Source organism: Semicossyphus pulcher, unplaced genomic scaffold (genome assembly GCF_022749685.1).
Source record: "Semicossyphus pulcher isolate SPU_LCO1_2020_fin unplaced genomic scaffold, fSemPul1.0.p SCAF_6, whole genome shotgun sequence".
Lineage (NCBI taxonomy): Eukaryota > Metazoa > Chordata > Actinopteri > Labriformes > Labridae > Semicossyphus > Semicossyphus pulcher.
Window position 1 is genome coordinate 26038153 of NW_027211737.1, and position 17346 is coordinate 26055498.

At 39.0% G+C, this 17346-nt stretch overlaps 5 protein-coding genes across 5 annotated transcripts; 2 read left to right on the plus strand and 3 right to left on the minus strand.

The window, feature by feature from the left end:
• Positions 1 to 384: 384 nt before the first annotated feature.
• Positions 385 to 3610, minus strand: cox6a1 (cytochrome c oxidase subunit 6A1). Its single transcript, XM_069682494.1, has 3 exons — positions 3496 to 3610; positions 805 to 947; positions 385 to 697 (listed from the first exon to the last, which is right to left on the minus strand). Exons 1-3 carry the CDS (start codon positions 3596 to 3598, stop codon positions 608 to 610), a joined length of 336 nt encoding a protein of 111 aa, XP_069538595.1. The 5' UTR covers positions 3599 to 3610; the 3' UTR covers positions 385 to 607.
• A 2123-nt stretch (positions 3611 to 5733) lies between these two features.
• On the plus strand, positions 5734 to 7101 carry asgrl1 (asialoglycoprotein receptor-like 1). Its single transcript, XM_069682491.1, has 7 exons — positions 5734 to 5839; positions 5921 to 6004; positions 6082 to 6168; positions 6251 to 6301; positions 6393 to 6532; positions 6707 to 6819; positions 6910 to 7101. The coding sequence occupies exons 1-7, from the start codon at positions 5767 to 5769 to the stop codon at positions 7061 to 7063; spliced, it is 702 nt and encodes a 233-aa protein (XP_069538592.1). The 5' UTR covers positions 5734 to 5766; the 3' UTR covers positions 7064 to 7101.
• A 189-nt stretch (positions 7102 to 7290) lies between these two features.
• LOC138609833 (phospholipase A2-like) lies at positions 7291 to 9208 on the minus strand. Its single transcript, XM_069682493.1, has 4 exons — positions 9160 to 9208; positions 8881 to 9022; positions 7546 to 7679; positions 7291 to 7409 (listed from the first exon to the last, which is right to left on the minus strand). Exons 1-4 carry the CDS (start codon positions 9206 to 9208, stop codon positions 7291 to 7293), a joined length of 444 nt encoding a protein of 147 aa, XP_069538594.1.
• Positions 9209 to 10251: 1043 nt separating this feature from the next.
• LOC138609832 (phospholipase A2-like) lies at positions 10252 to 11314 on the plus strand. Its single transcript, XM_069682492.1, has 4 exons — positions 10252 to 10291; positions 10486 to 10642; positions 10722 to 10849; positions 11162 to 11314. Exons 1-4 carry the CDS (start codon positions 10252 to 10254, stop codon positions 11284 to 11286), a joined length of 450 nt encoding a protein of 149 aa, XP_069538593.1. The 3' UTR covers positions 11287 to 11314.
• Positions 11315 to 11324: 10 nt separating this feature from the next.
• prkab1b (protein kinase, AMP-activated, beta 1 non-catalytic subunit, b) lies at positions 11325 to 16193 on the minus strand. Its single transcript, XM_069682490.1, has 8 exons — positions 15863 to 16193; positions 15457 to 15629; positions 13875 to 14044; positions 13687 to 13780; positions 13442 to 13556; positions 13015 to 13148; positions 12853 to 12921; positions 11325 to 11955 (listed from the first exon to the last, which is right to left on the minus strand). The coding sequence occupies exons 2-8, from the start codon at positions 15604 to 15606 to the stop codon at positions 11878 to 11880; spliced, it is 810 nt and encodes a 269-aa protein (XP_069538591.1). The 5' UTR covers positions 15607 to 15629; positions 15863 to 16193; the 3' UTR covers positions 11325 to 11877.
• Between the last annotated feature and the right edge of the window lie 1153 nt (positions 16194 to 17346).

Sequence of the window (17346 nt, forward strand, 5' to 3'; positions counted from 1 at the left end):
TTTTGATCAGTCTCTGTTGTACATGTATATCAGTAAAGCACAATCAGTATCTTTCATGAATATATTTCATACAATCAGACGGTAAAGTGGAAGTGTTTTACCGCTCTCTCTCCCTTCTCCCTTACACGATCAGCTCACAGAGTTCCTGAATCAAGACACTTGACTGGCCAGTAGGTGGTGTTTAGTTCAGGTTGATCTTTTATCTTGGACATAACCTGCTACAGAGCACGTTAGGTGTTCAGCGTAAGTTACCATCGTGATCTAACCCGTGATCTATCCTGCTTCGTAGAATACCCCCCAGGAACACGCCACATAAGCCTTTTGACATAAAGATAGATCACATGTAGTCTTTGGAATAAATACACAGAAGAGATAAAACATGAATCGAGGTAATAATAGTTACTTTATTTATGTTAATTCAGTTCAGGCTGACATTTTGTTTAATGGTCCAGAGTAACGGAACGGTTTTTTCAGGTGCCCCATGTTGGGAACACAGAGGTAAACAAAATAAAAACAGAAGAGTAAACTGTGAGTGGGAGTGTGGTCCAGTAACAGATGCTGAGGGAGGACTGGTCCCTGTACCAGTTATGAGGTCTGGAGTGAGGGTTTACTCATCATGGCCCTCATAGCCATCAGGAAGGGCGTTCACATGTGGGTTGTGGAAAAGGCTATGGTTGCCATCTCCCCATGGGAAACGCTGTAAGAGTTAAAGAAAAGACATAATCAGGTCAAACACTAGATAAACATGGGACTCAAAGTGGTCATTTTCAGAGTATGAATGATTTCAGTAACAGAAAGTCTGACCTTGCTGCGAATGCGAAGGTGGGAATATGGGACAAACTCTGGATTTTCATGGCTGTGACTCTGCTCCTTTAAATACATGTTCAACATGCACACCGCAACACCAGGTAGGGCAACCACAAAGGAGAGGATCTTCCATGTCCTGGCTGGAAGAGGAAGACATTTATATTAGTAGTTGTCCAGAAGTATGACGCTGATTTCGGACAAATTTAAGTTCCAATTCGTTGAATTAATGCCAAGCGAGTTTCACTTTTAATCTCTCTAAATAGATTCCCACCAGCTTACATCTCAAGAGCCTACAATCATAGATACACAAAAACAAAAGTATAAAGCATAGCATAAAGCACCTACATAATAACAGCTGATTTATAAACCCCAAGTTTGCCTTGAAAAGGGACTCATTGTTACGATAAATTAAATAGTATTTTGCCAGAGAGCTTGCAGATTCCCTCCCAGTTAAGGCCAGTCAAAACCACCATGCTACAAACAAAGGCAGTGTGGTGTCCACATGCGATTGCCTAAGTTTTCACTGTATACCTTGAAACAGCCATAATCTTATGTTAAGCAGGTCCGTATTCATAATCAGGTCCTAAATTCATTTCCATGAAACGATTCATCAGTGGGTACTAGGGATGTGCACTTTAATCGCACTTTGACCATTAACCGAAATTTAACCCATTAATACTACCAGTTAAACATTTTAAATATATATACAAATATATTTGGGAAACATGTTTTGTTGTCGTTAGCTGAGCTGGGCCTGAGAGGAGAGCAAAATTAAATGAGCAAAGAACGCGTGTGGGACTATATCACCCAAGACGAAATTTTTGTATTCAATACAAATTTTACTTTTTGATATTTTTAAGTTAAATACATTTTAAGTTTCATTTCTATTTTAAGTTAAATATTTCCAGAGAGATCTAGGTTATTATCTCCTGGTATTCGACCTATAGCCTACCTAATTATATGTTCCGTGCAGTGGTCTCAGGTAAGATGAGATAATCCTTTATTGATCCCCAGGGGAGAAATTCAGGTGTTACGGCAGTACCAAGATAAAGTAGCAAATCAGTGAATACAGTATAAAAATAAAAATAAAAATTTTTAGAAATACGAGGGATACATATAAAAACACAAGGTATATACAACTGTTATACAAGTAGGAGGTGACAAGATAAGTAAAGTAACAAGTTAAAGTGACATGGTATGCAGGATGAGGTAATACAGTATGGTATGAGCTCTAAGGTTTATCATATGGTACAATATAACTTGCAGTATAAAGTGCGTAAGTAGAATAACCGTAAAGACTGCAATTATAGTATAATATAGTATAGTGTAATGTAATATGATATACCGTATGGTACGGTAACAATCTCGTAATCATGTATTTTATGAACATATAGAATACTACATAGGTGAGGGGGCTTTCTTTTTTTCCGTGCGTTGGAGGATTCAACATGTTTTCGTTTTCTTAATCTGTTTTGTTCACATAGCCTAACTTTATCTTCAAAGTCAGACATTGACATTATCCTGGAAGCCATAATGCCTGAAACCCTTTCGACTGCAACATTAGGCCATATTTACATTTTTCTTGCTGTCTCTTTAGTTCACACAGGGCTTGATGTGTAGAATACAAATGTGTAGGCTAAATCCTCATGTTCTCTCTCTGTTGCTGTTGCACATGTAAAATTTGCCCTTTTCTTATGGAGAAAGGGGAAAAAAACATTTGTTGTATTGCTGTTTTAGTGGGTCCCAAACTTTTATCCAATCCAAAAAGTACATTTTAATCTTGTCGGTTAACCGGTTCTTAACTGTTAAGAGTGTTGGTTAACTGGTCAAAAAGAAAATTATAAATGCACATCCCTAGTGGGGACCTATGTTGAAAAGTACTAAAAACTTTAATTTAATAAATGTGCTGCTGGATGATCTTATAGGTGTTTTCATGCAGATGATATTATGTCAGCTTAACATTCTTTTAACTATAGTGAACTACAAGCTTTTTAATCTGTCTTTGGGACTTAATAGCAACCTGCTAGATGAATGTCATCCAATTGATCACTTAATAAAAATAATGGTAACAAAATCCACACTTTAAGTTGGTCTAACAAACGACTAACTTAAGTTAACTTCTACTGAACTTTCTAATTTCTAATATAAAAACAATACACAAACTAGTCTATTGGATAAACACATTTGTTTTCCGCGTAATTGTCCCATTTATTTTTGTCGGTATTTATGTTATTACCATTCCCCCTCTCTAAAGTATAAAGTAGTCAAATACACAACTGTTCCTAGTTTTGTAAATGGTTTTATATTGTTTAATAAAAGTCGTTTAAAAAGGTCAAGAGATATTGGTCAGATTAGTCATTGACCTGATGTGACACTGTTGTACTCTTTAGCCGGCAGGACGTGTTGTTCCTGACAGAGGTACAATTTAAAGAAAAGGTAATAGCGAAGTTAGATCAAATAAATGGCATTATGAGTGACTGCGTAAAAGCTGTAAATAGGTAGCGAGCTGGAATGACGAAGGAGTTAAGTTAAAAATATAATGTTTGGACAGCTTCTTCTCCGCGCTCTCTGCTCAAGGATGTTAAGCTAATGCTAGCTTAGCAAGGTCACTGTCCAAACATAGCAACTTGTCGCATAAATAAAATACATTAAATCAAACCAGTAAATGAAACTGATATGTTTTATTACCTGACTGCTCGCCGTGTTCGGCAGCAGCAGCAGAAAGCTGGCGCCTGCTCTGGGTCAGAGTAGACCTCAGCAGTGCTTGAGAGAACCTTCCAAGGGCCGCCATTTTCTTTTCTGAGAGACGCAGCGACCGGAAGGGATTTGTATGGAGGGGTCACGTGGAGGAAATGCTGCTCTACGGCGCCACTAAGCGGCGAGACAGTGAACTACTGACAGACTGCGAGTAGCATGTGTGCAACTCGGGTCTATTTTGCTGTCATTCTGGCAATAAAAGTTCATTGACATTTAACATTATATATTAAAAAAAAAACACCCATAAGCAATGTAGTAAATGTATATATGTTGTATAACATGGCACTGTTGAGTTTTAGTAAATAAGATTATAAAGGATAATTAAGGTTTCAAGGCAGCCAAGCATAAGCAGATGCATACATAGCCTATCTAAGTTTATAAAACGTAAAACCCCAGGAATTGTGAGAATGGAAAAGTGAAATGGCTGAAGCCGAATACAAACACTACATGAGTATTTATTTAGAAAATGTCTCTTCACAAATGTTAAAGAGAAAAGCAGTAAAAAAAAAATGAACATGAAGAAATAAAATCTGTTCATCTTTAAAGTGACCTCACATAGAGGATAGCTTGGAAAATGTTACCCAAGGTAGAATTGTGCAAATGTTATTGTTAGAAATGTGGATTTGTTCATAGTCCAGCTGTTGTTTCGTTCCTCTGAGATAAGTCATGATTAAAAGATTTTTCAAGAGTGCCCTGGCCAAGAAAAGCAGCAGCCATACATACAAACATAACACAGAATACATGACTATAATACAATAAGACATGAAATAACATGTAAAACCAGTCAAACTTTAATCAACCACAATCATAAATATATCAAGCAGAACATCTACAGTCAGATGTGTCTGCATCTAGTTCAAGGTCTTTTTGTAACACAGTCCAAGTAAAGGGAGCAGCAAACTTAAAGCCTTTTTCCCAGTTCAGTTCTGACCCTTGGGACAGACGGTAAGAAAAGGTCCTGGGACTGAAGATTGTGAGTTCCTTTAAATGAGTGATGAACCTTAATGCTCCATGGGGACTTTTTTGTGAATGACTCTATAGTTTTTTTCTTCTGTGCTTTAAAACAGGTCCAAATAAAGAGACCCTGCAAAGCAAAGATCACTTCTTGCATAAAATCCACACAAATCACAGATAAGATATTGAAAGAAGACACAGCTCTGTATTGAAATATCACAAGCAGGCTGAAAAACACTGTTCTAGGTAGCCTGTTATTTTACTCATATGTTTCAAAACGTTTAATGAGTTCTCTCCCCAATAATTGCCTTCCCATTAGTTTAGCACCTGTGGAAAGGAGCTGTTACTACCTGTGTCTGATTTTTAGACCGTACATAACGAGATATAATAATTAAATAAAAGGCACATTTTTTTAAAAACGTGTTTCTCTTTAAAGGGGAGGACTTTCTGTGATAACATGGTCAGAGTCCAACAGCTGAAATTCAGAGATATTCTGCTTGATGACGGTGAGTGATAAAAGTTTACTTTTCAGCAGAGTGTGTTTGTTCTTTAAATCTGATCTTTATTTAAAATACTTACAGAAATGTGATGAAACGTGCATTTATCGTTGTGTCATGCATGTACAAATGACACCCTGGATCAATCTTTCTGATATGAATTGAGGAGATGCTTATATATCATAATTTAAATGTATGTTAACATTTCTGAATTTAGGCTGTATGTCTTTGATAATGTACATGTACAGAGTATATAGGATCAGAATTGTCTTGTATTTATCGAGCCGTTAATAGTTAACTGGAAAACAAACAATGAGATTTAGTGGACCTCTTATTTGTCAATGCATACTGAGAATCTAGAAAGGACATGATGGCCTGAACACCTCAAAAAATAGCATCTGCAAATGAAGCCTTGTATACTAGTTTTTTAGTGTTTTCAGTTAATGTGAGACAACAACATTTGATTTTGATTACCGTCCTGTTCTGGCGCAATTGCCCAAGGGGATTATGTTGCAGCCATTGCCTACCAAAATAAAAGCTTATTATTCGGAGAGGGAAGTTGATGATTTCTCTCGCAGACGAGATCAAAGCTCCGTTTGGCCAACACAAATGCCACAGATATCGAATACTACTCTATTGCTAAATGACGCACACATGAACGCATACATGGCAGCTGGATTTCAATAAAATTCTTAAATTGATGGATATCCGTACGGAGAACTTTAATCCCAGAATCTTGTCACTTTCAGTTATGGAATCTGAGTATCGACAGTTTGGGTCGTCTGACAGCAGCTCCGTCACAGGACAGTACAAAATGCCAACAGGTAAAATATGTACACATCTGATTTAGATTTAATACTTTTAAATGTGACCTATATATAAAAAAATGTCTGTTATATTTACAGGTTTTAAGAGCGTACTGGTTTATTTCCTGTATGGAGTCCTCGTGCTGCTGCTGTTAATTCTGCTGATGGTCACTGGGATAAGATGTAATTTCTTTTATTTATAAATTAAGTAACTAAAATTACACTCTTTGTTCTAAGACTCAATATTTTTTGTTTATCAGTCACCCAGTTAAACAAGGACATCGTTGATGTCAAACTTCACCTGGAGAGAATCAGCCATGGAGGAGCCACTTCAGTGTCTCATACAGGTCAGTCTTATAAAGATGCACACGTACACTTGATTTGATGTATACAACTTCTCAATGTTTTTTGTGGCTTTTCAAAATAAAGGTACAGCAGCCGTGCAGAGTGTCCCCGTAGAGAAAGTCGTAGCAATGAAAGGTTAACACATGAAACTTTAAGATCAACATGATTAGAAGCCAGAGTTAGTTTTTCAAATCACAATCTCTTGACTTTATCACAATCCAAACAGGAACATGTAAGGAGGGATGGTCGTCTTTCCAGACAGGCTGCTACCTGCTGTCCACCAGCGCTGTTACCTGGAGCAGAGCAGAGGAGCAGTGCCGAACGCACGGAGGACACCTGGTGGTCCTGAATACTGTGGAGGAACTGGTGAGCTCTAAGTTCACACCAGTATAGTTCCATATATTTAACATCAGTTCTCTATCTGCAACTGTAAGGATCCACTGTATGACTGTGCTGAGATGAGGCTCTGATTTGGAGCACATTTACCAGAACAAACAAAGGCTTAAAAATAACCTGTTTCTATTTATGTATTATTTCTAGGACTACATCTCACAAATAGTTGAAATCAAGTACGTCTACTGGATTGGACTTGTGGAGAGAGAGGAGGACCACTGGACCTGGGTGGATGGAACTGACTTCAATACAAGGCAGACGTAAGAGAAACCTGAAGCTTCAAAATAAAAGACCCAAAACACAAACAAATGGTAACACTAATTTTTCGTCCTGTCTCTGTTTGTGGTTAGTTTCTGGGATGATGGTCAGCCCGACAACTGGGACTTCAGAGAGAATGGAGAGGACTGTGGGCAGCTTCATGCCTCTACAATACGCAAACGCAAACTGTGGAACGACGCCGACTGTAGCCTGGCGTACAGATACATCTGTGAGAGCAGAGCATGAGTCCTCAACAACATGAACAAGCCTGATGTGTTGGTCAGTTTAACACTGATGGAAATTATGTTTTTGATATCAGTGTAAGAGTTACAGATGTAAGAGTTGCATATACAGGAAGTGTGTAAGGCTTTTGCTGGACATTAAAACAATAACTAAGACGACAGTGAGCCTTTTTCTTCTTTATTGTTTTATATTATTTAAGACACACAGTCACCTCTCGGTGTCCCCTCGGCCTATTTGCAGCGGTCACTGGAAAGATGAGCGTTTCCTTCATCATAACCGGCCTTGGCAAAGCACATGGCTGCCTGTCTGTCACACTCACAGATGAACCTCTCACAGGGATCGTTGTTATCTAAATGATGGAGATAGAAACAGAAGAGAGCAGCAAAAGAGTGGTGGATGAGGAGAGGGAAGATGAGAAAATATATTTTAAAAATCATCATCATTACGGTTAGAACTTGTCATGTTTAGTGTCTTGGAACACTCACTCAGACAGGTGACGGTCTTGCTTTGCTCGTCACACCTGTAGCCGTATGACTCGGTGTACGGGTTGTCCAAGATGGGCCAGCACTCCTCGTGCTGCATGGCCTTACTGTAGCACTTATCATGCTTATAACAGCAGCTACAACACACACAAAGCATCAATGGGGCATTACAGCATCTTCCACATCAAGATGAAGGAAATCACTTTCTGCCCAGGTTATAATAATAGTATAGTATTTATAGTTATAATAATATATACTTTGTTTAGATTTACAAGATTTTAAAGATTCCTTCAAGTGTAATTTCAGTTTTTAACCTTGTAAACTTCTCCATGTGGTGTTTCTCATGTGCTACAAGACATATCAGGGACAACATAAGACAGGCTGGGCCTGTCTGCTTTTAAACTGCAGTGTACCAAGGACAGGCTGAACAACACATTTTCATATTGGCAGGTTTGAGACGTCACAAACCTAAGGAGCCAATCCCATTAATGGACGGGGCGATGCTATGCATATCATTGTGTGCAGCCTATGGCAAACACTCCGGCGATGCACGAGCCAGCTGTAACAGTGTGCATAGTGGGCGGGGACTATGTAGATTTGTGATGCCTTGGGAGGATTTTTACAAGGTAATTAAATGTATTTACGAGAAAAAACATGTCAGACAATTTATTATTTCAAGCAGAGCTTGAAACATGACTGGAGCTGCTCTTTAAATTCAAATAGGGGCAGCAACATATGAGTATTTACATAACTGATTAATTTGTGGATTCATTTTATAAATTAGTTCTTAAAAGTTTATAAAATGTAAAAAAAAAACAACTAAAAACTGTCCATCACCAGTCCGAGATGACATCAAACTGTCAAAAAACCTAATTATATTAAATTTTACAATCTTAGTAGACTTGAAAAATCCAGCAAATATTAACCACTGAGAAGATCGATGTGAATTTATCATTATTGGACTAATCTGTCTAAGGGTGAAATACTCCAAATTTCACATAAAGAAGAGCAGAGTGGCACTAAAAGTACATTCTGCTAAAGAAGATAGTTCAGGAAATGTTGACAAGGTGTTTCAGTGCTTTGAGTAGAACAAACTAAATGTAATTCACTTCCACTGACTTTATGTCTCAAAGGCACAAACTGTATTTTTGCACATCAAACTTAAGCAACCTGTTTCTCTCTAAAGGTAAGTCAGTAAATATGTTTTTTATATTGATTTTGGTCAATTGAATTTTTAATTGGATTGAGCTTCAGGTTAGAGGCCCTGAAGAACAGTAAACAAAGCAGCAGATGAGACATTAACAGACACCACAGATGCATCTCCTTCATTAGTGTTACCTGTCTAGCTCATCTACAGGTGCGCCTGAACCCCCCAGCCCACAGTAGCAGCCGTAGTCAGCGTAGTCCAGCACCGGCCAGCTGTCAGGTACGGTGCAGAGGATCATCGCCCTGAACTGCCACAGAGCTCTGTAACCCAGCACTGAGAGAGACAACAGAGGAAGCATCTCAGGACCATCTATCTTTACATCACATGACGTCATTATCCTGAAAGTGAGAGATTCTCTATCAGGAGAAGAGACTTAAATATACTAGGAGTAAGGAGCTGTGAGTACTCACGTGCTGGGAGGCTGAGGCAGAGGAGGAGCAGGGAGTGTGTCAGATGCATTGTGCCGGCGCAGATCTTGAACGTAAACCTGAAGGTTTATATTGACTGCTGACCCTAACAGGTGACCCCTTTCTGGCCAATTGCCAAGAGTCATACAATCTCTTACCCTATTGGATACCTTATGCAACATGTATGTTACACATGTGTAGCACATATATGTACACATGAGCTCATACAGTAGAAATATACAAACATATGTTGTACATGTAAACATACAAAAAACACACAAATGCTGTAACTTTTTCCATGAATATCTGGTTGGTTATTTGTCATGTTGTATCATATATGAATTCATTTTGTGTTAACATAAAACATCCAACTTGTGTTACGTGTAGTGGAAACTCGTGGGAACTCTGGCAAGTGCTGGTTATTGACACAGCTGGGCTGAAACTGTTTTAAATACAACTTGCATCTGAAAAGCTTCCACATGTGAGAACGGAAACAAACTGGAGAATATTTCATTTAAGACGACAAGCAGCGTCTAACATCAATATAATGTTAATGTAAGATTGTCATTCAAGCACAAAGTTGGCCAAGATTTTGAATATGTTGTGTCCGTGTTGTCCATGAACGCATCATGTCTCATTCATGATTCGACAGCTGATGTTCAGTGCCATTACTGTCACAAGAACTATAGTGGAGTTTGTGGAGTATATTGTATCTGTTCCTGCTGTTTTTTTTATTAGAGTTGTTACGGAAGACAGAATAAAGTAAATTAAAATGTAAAATCAAAGTGATTTTGTAAGTTGTCAAATTACTGGTTCGTTGCTTTTACCTGATTTTATTTGGAGGTAGCTGCAGTTTATTTAGAAAATGTAGACTTCACCAAAGTTACAAACTGATTTTTACATTTTTAAGTTTTTTCTTTTGTTACTTAAGTTGTTTATTCCATGTTAAGTTTACCACATTCTCCAGCAGAAACTCATAAACTCATAATAATAGTCATTAGAAGCTGCCGCCCTCTATTTTCCGTCTTATCTCAGCTGTTCTGTCAGCTGCTATAAGAGCTGATTCATTCAGTTCCTGCTTTTCTGACTGTAGCCATGAATCTAACAGGGCGTTTGTCGCTGCTGCTTCTCACTGGTAAGACTGAAAAAATACTCAATAAGTTATCAATCATTAAAATAACTCTAACTGCTGTTTGTGACACTTTCTTTATAAGTCCTGTGTGTTTTATCTACCACATGATTTATCTTTTTAATCTTGTATCATCCTTTTCTGGATGTTCTTATAACCCTGATTTTTTCATCATTTTTTGTACTTGTATTCCTCTCCAGCTTGTGTGGCCAGTGGTGCCCTGCTGCCCAAGGCCTTATGGCAGTTTGGGAAGATGATCAAGTGTGCTCAGCCCAGCGTCAGCTCCTTTAAGTACAACGATTACGGCTGCTGGTGCGGCATCGGAGGAAGGGGAACCCCTCTGGATGAAGTGGACATGTAGGAAACAGTCAATTTGGTTTTCAGTCTTTTTTAATGAAAGGAAACTTCTCTCAAATGTGCACCCTCCCCCCTGCAGGTGCTGTAAGGTTCATGATAAGTGCTATGAAACAAGCAGAAAGGCTCCTGGGTGCACGGCTATCGCCGACCTTCCTTATATCATCCTTTATGACTACACCTGTTCAAATCAGCAAGTGACCTGCTCAGGTAAGATTAAACATGATATACAATTATAAAGCTTCATTTTAATCCAGAGGTTTCATTAATGTCGCACTGCCTGTACACAAATATACACCAGTACATTAAACAAGGCTGCCTCTGTGGCCCCATGTGTAGGACACTGTATTTAAACAGCTATATATAGGTCGCACACAGACGTAGTCGTAACCTACATTACAAACCAATGCTCTCACTGTAATTTGGAGCACTGACACTCATGATCACAATATTCCTATAATATTTAATCGTTATTATTGAGCTGATTTCTATTCATTCCCTGTCATCTCTCTGTCTCTGCAGCGACCAACAATAAGTGCGAGGCTGCCGTGTGCGAGTGCGATCGTGTGGCCGCTCACTGCTTTGCACAGTCCACATACAACCCTGAGAACAAGAACGTGGATCCCAAAGTCCACTGTGTCAACTGAGTCTTACAACAACCAAAAACACCCAAGAGAACGTTCGATTTTAACACATTTGTCTTCAAACTTTAATTTTCTTCATCATTTTTAAACAAAAGTGGATTTAAAAGAAGTTTGATTCTGTATAAAAGAACTTCATGAAAATAAAACAGTAAGGTTGAGTTGTAGTTAGTTGGATATCAGCCACTGTGTCCTCGTGTCTGTTTGCTCATGTAGAAGAGCTGCAGCCGTGCTCTTCTCACCATTACACCATTCTATTTTCCACTCACCAACTCCTACATCGGTATTTAATATTATTAATTTAATAGTATATAATACGCACATGTGGGTCAATGACTTTGACATGAAAACATCACAACCTGTTGATCCCATGTCTCTTAAAGTTTTTGGTCAATACAGACTCATCAGAAGAAAGGTAGTTTTACGTTGGATCATAAATTAACAAACATTGTGCAGAAACTTTGACTATAAAAGCACAAGGGTTTCAAACTCTTACATTGCAGAATGTTTGGATTACAGGAAGAAAACATTTCAAGTAGCAGCTGTGTATAAAAACAGATGATTTCAAAATAAGAGTCTGGACCAGGGCAGTGTGGATTATATGGGCTTGTAGAGAAGAGTGGTCACATACTTCTTTTTGTATCGGTGTGTTGCACTGAGAACCATCACGCCGTCCTGAGAGACAATGACAGGAAGAGGATTTATCATAGACAATAAAATGATGGACGACATGTCAACTCAAGTCAAGCCAAAACCTCTCTATCGCCCCCTGCTGACTGGCTGCAGTATAGGTCATAAAGCCTGCCTCCTCCATGTTATCAGATGGGACAAATGGGACATCAAAATATACGTCAAATACATTTTTCTCAGTATGGTTTCTGTCATTATAGTTAGTTCTTAGTGTTAATTTTTCGGACAAGTTTCCATATCTGTGAACGTCTGCTTCAGACCAACACAAGAAGCTGTTCTGCTGTTAAATACACCAACGTGCGAGATCTTTGCTGTTTTTTCGGTAAGTTAAATGTGTTAGCAGAAGTGGCTACAGCAGCTTCACCCGCCGATCTCCACTACGCAACTCTGGCTACACCAGCGCAAGATGACAGCGCCAGTCACGGGGGTATTTTGGCTTCAATTAGAGCAGATGGAGACTTGCAGTCCATCTTTATGTACAGTCATTGGTATTTATATACCAACAAGTTTTATAGCTGAAGTTTATACTTGACATCTAGCAGAAAGCTGTTTCACAACATCTAATTTTTAAATTGTTTACGGTATCCTGAAAATCGGCAATAACAATTTAAGACAACTATTTTGGATAGTGATAGAAATGAGTTAATATAGTTGACCTACTCCTGAAAATATCAGGGTAGATTCAAGATCAAAAGACTTTAGTTTAGTATTTAATATCTGCCATGTGTGTTTATGTCTCTTTATGGTAAACAGTGACATGAATATGCCTCGTCTTAGGATCAAATCAATGTGGTTTTGTCAAACTTATTATACCTGAAAGACAAAAGACAGATGTATAGCTTCCCCCCAAGTTCCCTATAAAAGCACATTAAGACGTTTTACCTTGATGGACAGGGCGTACAGATGATTGAGCATCACATGATTTGGCTCTGGAAGCAGCGTCGGGTCACACTGATGAAAATTCAGAGAGGAGGAATTTTAATTAATTGCACCCTGTAATAACAGTTCAGAGTGCATTTGTTCCAGCATCAAGCCTGTACTCACAGAGACACCTGTGTCCTTGTTGAGCAGCACCTGGAGCAGGTGTGGAGGTAAGATGGGAGGATGTTTGATCTTGTCTTCTGCCTTGATAACATACGCTTCCTGTAGGTAGGGGCCCGGAGGGGAACTGGACAAGTCTGGGAAAAGATCATAAGACACGACTTTAATATTTTACATAAAAATAATACAATATAAAGAATTCTTCTCTGCCCAAGCAAACGTCACTGATGAGTTAAGTCTACATGAAAAGAAAAGGGACACTATTTTATTATATGTAATAGTCAATTTAAGTTTGAAATAGCTGTTACTGTATATGTATTAGCTGAACAACACCACAAATGTTCAGACAGTGTCACACAACCATAATTGTTTCTGATATGGCTCCACTCTAATATATTTTAGTATATTAAATTAATACAGATGTCAGTACCTGAGATGTCAGCAGAGTCCTGTGAGTCAATCCTGAGGGCGTCAAAGACCTCAAAGTCAGTCGTCTTCACCTGGATGACGTTATTAACTGTTCCTGTTTTAGATGTCATCACAGCCTAAGAAAGAGCAGAAACAGAAATGTTATATTGAACTCTAGAGCAGGCTTCTGAGCTAAATGAAACATATAAAAAGTTATTTGATGATATTTTTATGCTAACATTTACTATCTCTTAAGCTTTGACTCACCCCAGTAGGATCCAACGTCCACTGGCCGTCCACACAGAACTTGTACTGGTGCTCTCCCTCCGGCAGGTCCACGATGGCCACAAAGTTTTTCTGACTGAGTTTGACGGACAGATATTCGTGTTATTTCATCCACACACTCACACTGAGCTCTTACAGTCTTGTTTAACATTCAGCAGGAGTCACACTACCTTTTGTTGAGAGGGATCTTGGTGGCCCAGTTGTTGAAAGAACCCGACACAAACACTTCCTTGGCAGCTCCGGGCCACCTGAACACAGTGGGTCTGGCCTGCGTTGGACTCTTGCTGTCGCTCTCCAGGTCCTGCTGCCAGGCCAGAAACTCCTGTATTTCCTGTGGAGCCTGGACGCATGATATCAATGTATTGTTGGCATGTTAATGAGGGCACCTTCAGCCTCTGACTCCGTTACCCAGCACAACACTTCCTAACTGAACGGCCTGCTGAGAGGGAGCTGCTGATGGAGTCCACTGGTTTGTAAGTTTTCATTTAACTCTTTAGTCTACAATTTGTTCTGTGAGTCCTTCTCGTGAGAGTCAATGCGATCAGATTTACAACATGAGCCTCTGGGATGTTTCCAGATTTGTTTTTTCTGTCTTTAGTTTTATTTAAGTTAGATAAATCCAAATCGGTTAGCTAAACGCGTAAGCCACACCTGCCAATTCAAGTGATATATGACATAAATAGCTTTAATGATTGTACACATGAACAATGTATAAATCGTATGACTTTGCCTGTACTTACAGTGTGTGTTACATGCTGAAAATTTACATGCTACAGAAGCCCTGAGCGGACATGCATCCATACATTTTATTAAGCCCGTTCTCCCATGATAGAGAGTGATTTTCAGTTAGTTAGTTCCAACTTATTTACCTCATTATCTACAGATATTAACGATGGTTTTTATCTCGAGATAGCAAAGCTGGTTTTCTCGTCATAACTGGATACTTTTCTGGCAGTCTAGAAAACAAAACAGGCTGGTCACTGATATTACAGACATGCCATGCTGCCATTGCACACACTAATGAGGTAAGTTAAGCCTGTTCCTATGTTTGTTTTGTGCTTTTGCAACTCTGAGGATACGAGTTATGGTCATCTGACGTTATGGAGGTGCAGTGTTGTTATCCTGAGATAACGAGATAAATAAGTTGAGATCTCGAGAAAATGACCATATTATTTTTTTGTTATACCATAATTATAAGATAATCCTGTTCTGATCCCCAGCGGGGAGACTGTGCTGCATAAAGTTCACAAAGTTGGTTTGTAAGCCATGTTTGCTCAGGTTTTTGTGCCACAGATTTGGTTTTCCTAATGTAATGAAAGACAGATCAAAAATTTTAGATGTATATAAAAAAATATAAAACGTCTCTAAAAGTTAGACTTTTGATCTTTTTTAGATTATATACAGATCAACAGATTCAGCAGGTATGAGTTAAAGTTCACAAGACCAAAAAATCATGCCCTTGGTTTTTAAACCCATTTTTCATTCTTTGCTTAGAGAGAGCGCCATCTTTCTTTTCACTTCAGAAACACTTCTGAGACGCTTCTATCCCAAATAATATTTTAAACTCACAGGTCAGATTAATGAGGCAAATCATGTCAATCAGGCTTCAACTTATTGATAATGATGCCATAATTCATACGCAATAAATAGTTAATAATCCAATCTAATAAGACCATCCAAAAGATGGGAATTGTAAGTTATTGAAATGCTATCTGGTGTTATAACACACTGCCCTGGTGTATTGATATCTACCTTTTGATCTTCCCTCTGGAAAAGGTCTGCGTCCTCTGTGCTGTCAATCAGGATGTTGGGTCGCGCCTCCTTCCCTCCCTGCTGTCCTTCTCTGTAGGACCTGTCCCCCTGACCCCCGCTGGACCCCCGGTCACTGTTGCTGTTCCCCATACTGCTCCTCCTGGCATCAAACACTGCAACACACACACGCGCACACACAGACACACACACCAGGATCTACTCAGCATCTCTTTATATCCTGGGACACCACAATGGTCCCTGTTGTGACCACCAGGGGCCCTCCTGTCAGACTGTTGTTAGCTAACCAGCATATTTGGCTGCTCCAAAAAGAACAAAATGGTGTTTGTTGATAGTTTCAGTTTATCTACCGTAACCAGCTGCATGAGCTGAATCATAAAACACCAACCTGACTCCTCTCAGCTGCAGTTCAAGTAGATGTAGTGTGTTTAAACGGAGGTCTCTTCGTCTATATACATCTGTCTGCGGTTTAAAATCGTCTCGTGCTCTTTCGTTGTTCTTCCGTCTTTGAACTGGAGAAGTTTTCCTCGCGGAGGCGGAGCAGCCTTCACCGTCCAACAGATTAATAACACACGAACAGACACTAATGTGTTTTATGCGCTTTCTTTCCCCCTTCTCCTACCTATTTTTCTCAGTTTACTCCACTGTGCTCAGCTGTACTGTGTGCTTTTTCGCTATTTAGTGTCAATTTCAACGTATGTGAGTGTGTAATGAAGAAAACACACCCCTTCCGCCTCCTGCCCTCGGGCGCAGGGAGGGTTAATTTAACCCGATTGACGCCGAATTTTCTGCGGAAACTTAAGCAGAGGATTTCAGTGTAAATAACACGTTTTCTAAAACAGATATTAGCGTTTTAAAGATAAAATAAATGCAAACCAGTAGCCTAACAAATGGGTCAAATGACCTTCGACCATTCAAATTGACAAAATAACAAGGTTATTGGTGTGTTTAGGAGAAATCGAGACAACCAAAGACACAAATGAACACACGCTTAAGAATATGTTCAGAAATATAATTTAATATGAGTTTAGATCAGTGGTTCCTAAACTGACACATCCAAAGAGCCACACAGTCAATCCAAAGGTCAGACCAGCAGGACAGGAAAGTTGAAAAATTACATGAGAAATCTGGCTTTGTTCTGGCTGTTTCTTGTGCAGTTCTGTATAATACGACATCTTTAGGCATAAGCTACTTTTACTTTTCCATTTAGGCTGACTCATTCCTCACCTGCTGACATACAGTATGCTCACAATGGGTCACAAGTGCAGTTTCATTTTGAGGGGCTACAAACAACACAGGTTGGGAACAACCTGCCTAGGTGACCTTATGTCAGAGTAATTTCTGGTCAAATTATGTTCGGGCTATTACAAAAACATCTATATCTTGAATTAATGAAGTATCGTGACTCATTGTTAGTGTTTTTTAAAGGTATTTTTGAATGGCTTGCAGTGAAAGACCTTGCAGTAAAAGCCGTTTGAGATTCCTGCAGCTCAGTAAAGCACTGTCCTTGTTTCTTATCACATCTGATTTCTCTGAGGTGTTCTCACGGCTATCCTGTTTCATGTAACTCATATGTCCGAAGCCTGTAACTGTACACACTCAAAATAAAAACAGAGTCATCAGTATTTCACTGTCAGGAAAGGTCATCCTTTTCCTTCTCTCAGGGTCGGAGAGAAGAGCTACAACATTTATTCATCAGTGATTATTCATCATAAAACAACCGGTGTGGACATATTTATCAGTTGTAACTTTTTCTGCTAAAGGCATATCTACTAGTTTAATTTGAATGCTACATTATAATAACCATATAATAATATAATCAGGGTAAAAGAAGAACGATTAATGAGAGATAATCTGTTTTCGTGTTACGTT

What these genes read in the sequence shown, in the direction of transcription:
- cox6a1 (XM_069682494.1), bottom strand. Translation starts at nt 3,598, where the DNA reads ATGGCGGCCCTTGGAAGGTTCTCTCAAGCACTGCTGAGGTCTACTCTG. An exon ending in CGAACACGGCGAGCAGTCAG is followed by an intron (nt 948 to 3,495) that starts GTAATAAAACAT and finishes TTCCTCTTCCAG; the next exon opens with CCAGGACATGGAAGATCCTC. An exon ending in ACCTTCGCATTCGCAGCAAG is followed by an intron (nt 698 to 804) that starts GTCAGACTTTCT and finishes TAACTCTTACAG; the next exon opens with CGTTTCCCATGGGGAGATGG.
- asgrl1 (XM_069682491.1), top strand. Translation starts at nt 5,767, where the DNA reads ATGGAATCTGAGTATCGACAGTTTGGGTCGTCTGACAGCAGCTCCGTC. An exon ending in GATGGTCACTGGGATAAGAT is followed by an intron (nt 6,005 to 6,081) that starts GTAATTTCTTTT and finishes TTTGTTTATCAG; the next exon opens with TCACCCAGTTAAACAAGGAC. An exon ending in TGAATACTGTGGAGGAACTG is followed by an intron (nt 6,533 to 6,706) that starts GTGAGCTCTAAG and finishes TATTATTTCTAG; the next exon opens with GACTACATCTCACAAATAGT.
- LOC138609833 (XM_069682493.1), bottom strand. Translation starts at nt 9,208, where the DNA reads ATGCATCTGACACACTCCCTGCTCCTCCTCTGCCTCAGCCTCCCAGCA. An exon ending in CTGCCTCAGCCTCCCAGCAC is followed by an intron (nt 9,023 to 9,159) that starts GTGAGTACTCAC and finishes TGTCTCTCTCAG; the next exon opens with TGCTGGGTTACAGAGCTCTG. An exon ending in CCTGTAGATGAGCTAGACAG is followed by an intron (nt 7,680 to 8,880) that starts GTAACACTAATG and finishes TGTGTGTTGTAG; the next exon opens with CTGCTGTTATAAGCATGATA.
- LOC138609832 (XM_069682492.1), top strand. Translation starts at nt 10,252, where the DNA reads ATGAATCTAACAGGGCGTTTGTCGCTGCTGCTTCTCACTG. An exon ending in GTCGCTGCTGCTTCTCACTG is followed by an intron (nt 10,292 to 10,485) that starts GTAAGACTGAAA and finishes ATTCCTCTCCAG; the next exon opens with CTTGTGTGGCCAGTGGTGCC. An exon ending in TCAGCAAGTGACCTGCTCAG is followed by an intron (nt 10,850 to 11,161) that starts GTAAGATTAAAC and finishes CTGTCTCTGCAG; the next exon opens with CGACCAACAATAAGTGCGAG.
- prkab1b (XM_069682490.1), bottom strand. Translation starts at nt 15,606, where the DNA reads ATGGGGAACAGCAACAGTGACCGGGGGTCCAGCGGGGGTCAGGGGGAC. An exon ending in AAGATCCCTCTCAACAAAAG is followed by an intron (nt 13,781 to 13,874) that starts GTAGTGTGACTC and finishes CGTCAAACTCAG; the next exon opens with TCAGAAAAACTTTGTGGCCA. An exon ending in GGACGTTGGATCCTACTGGG is followed by an intron (nt 13,557 to 13,686) that starts GTGAGTCAAAGC and finishes GCTCTTTCTTAG; the next exon opens with GCTGTGATGACATCTAAAAC.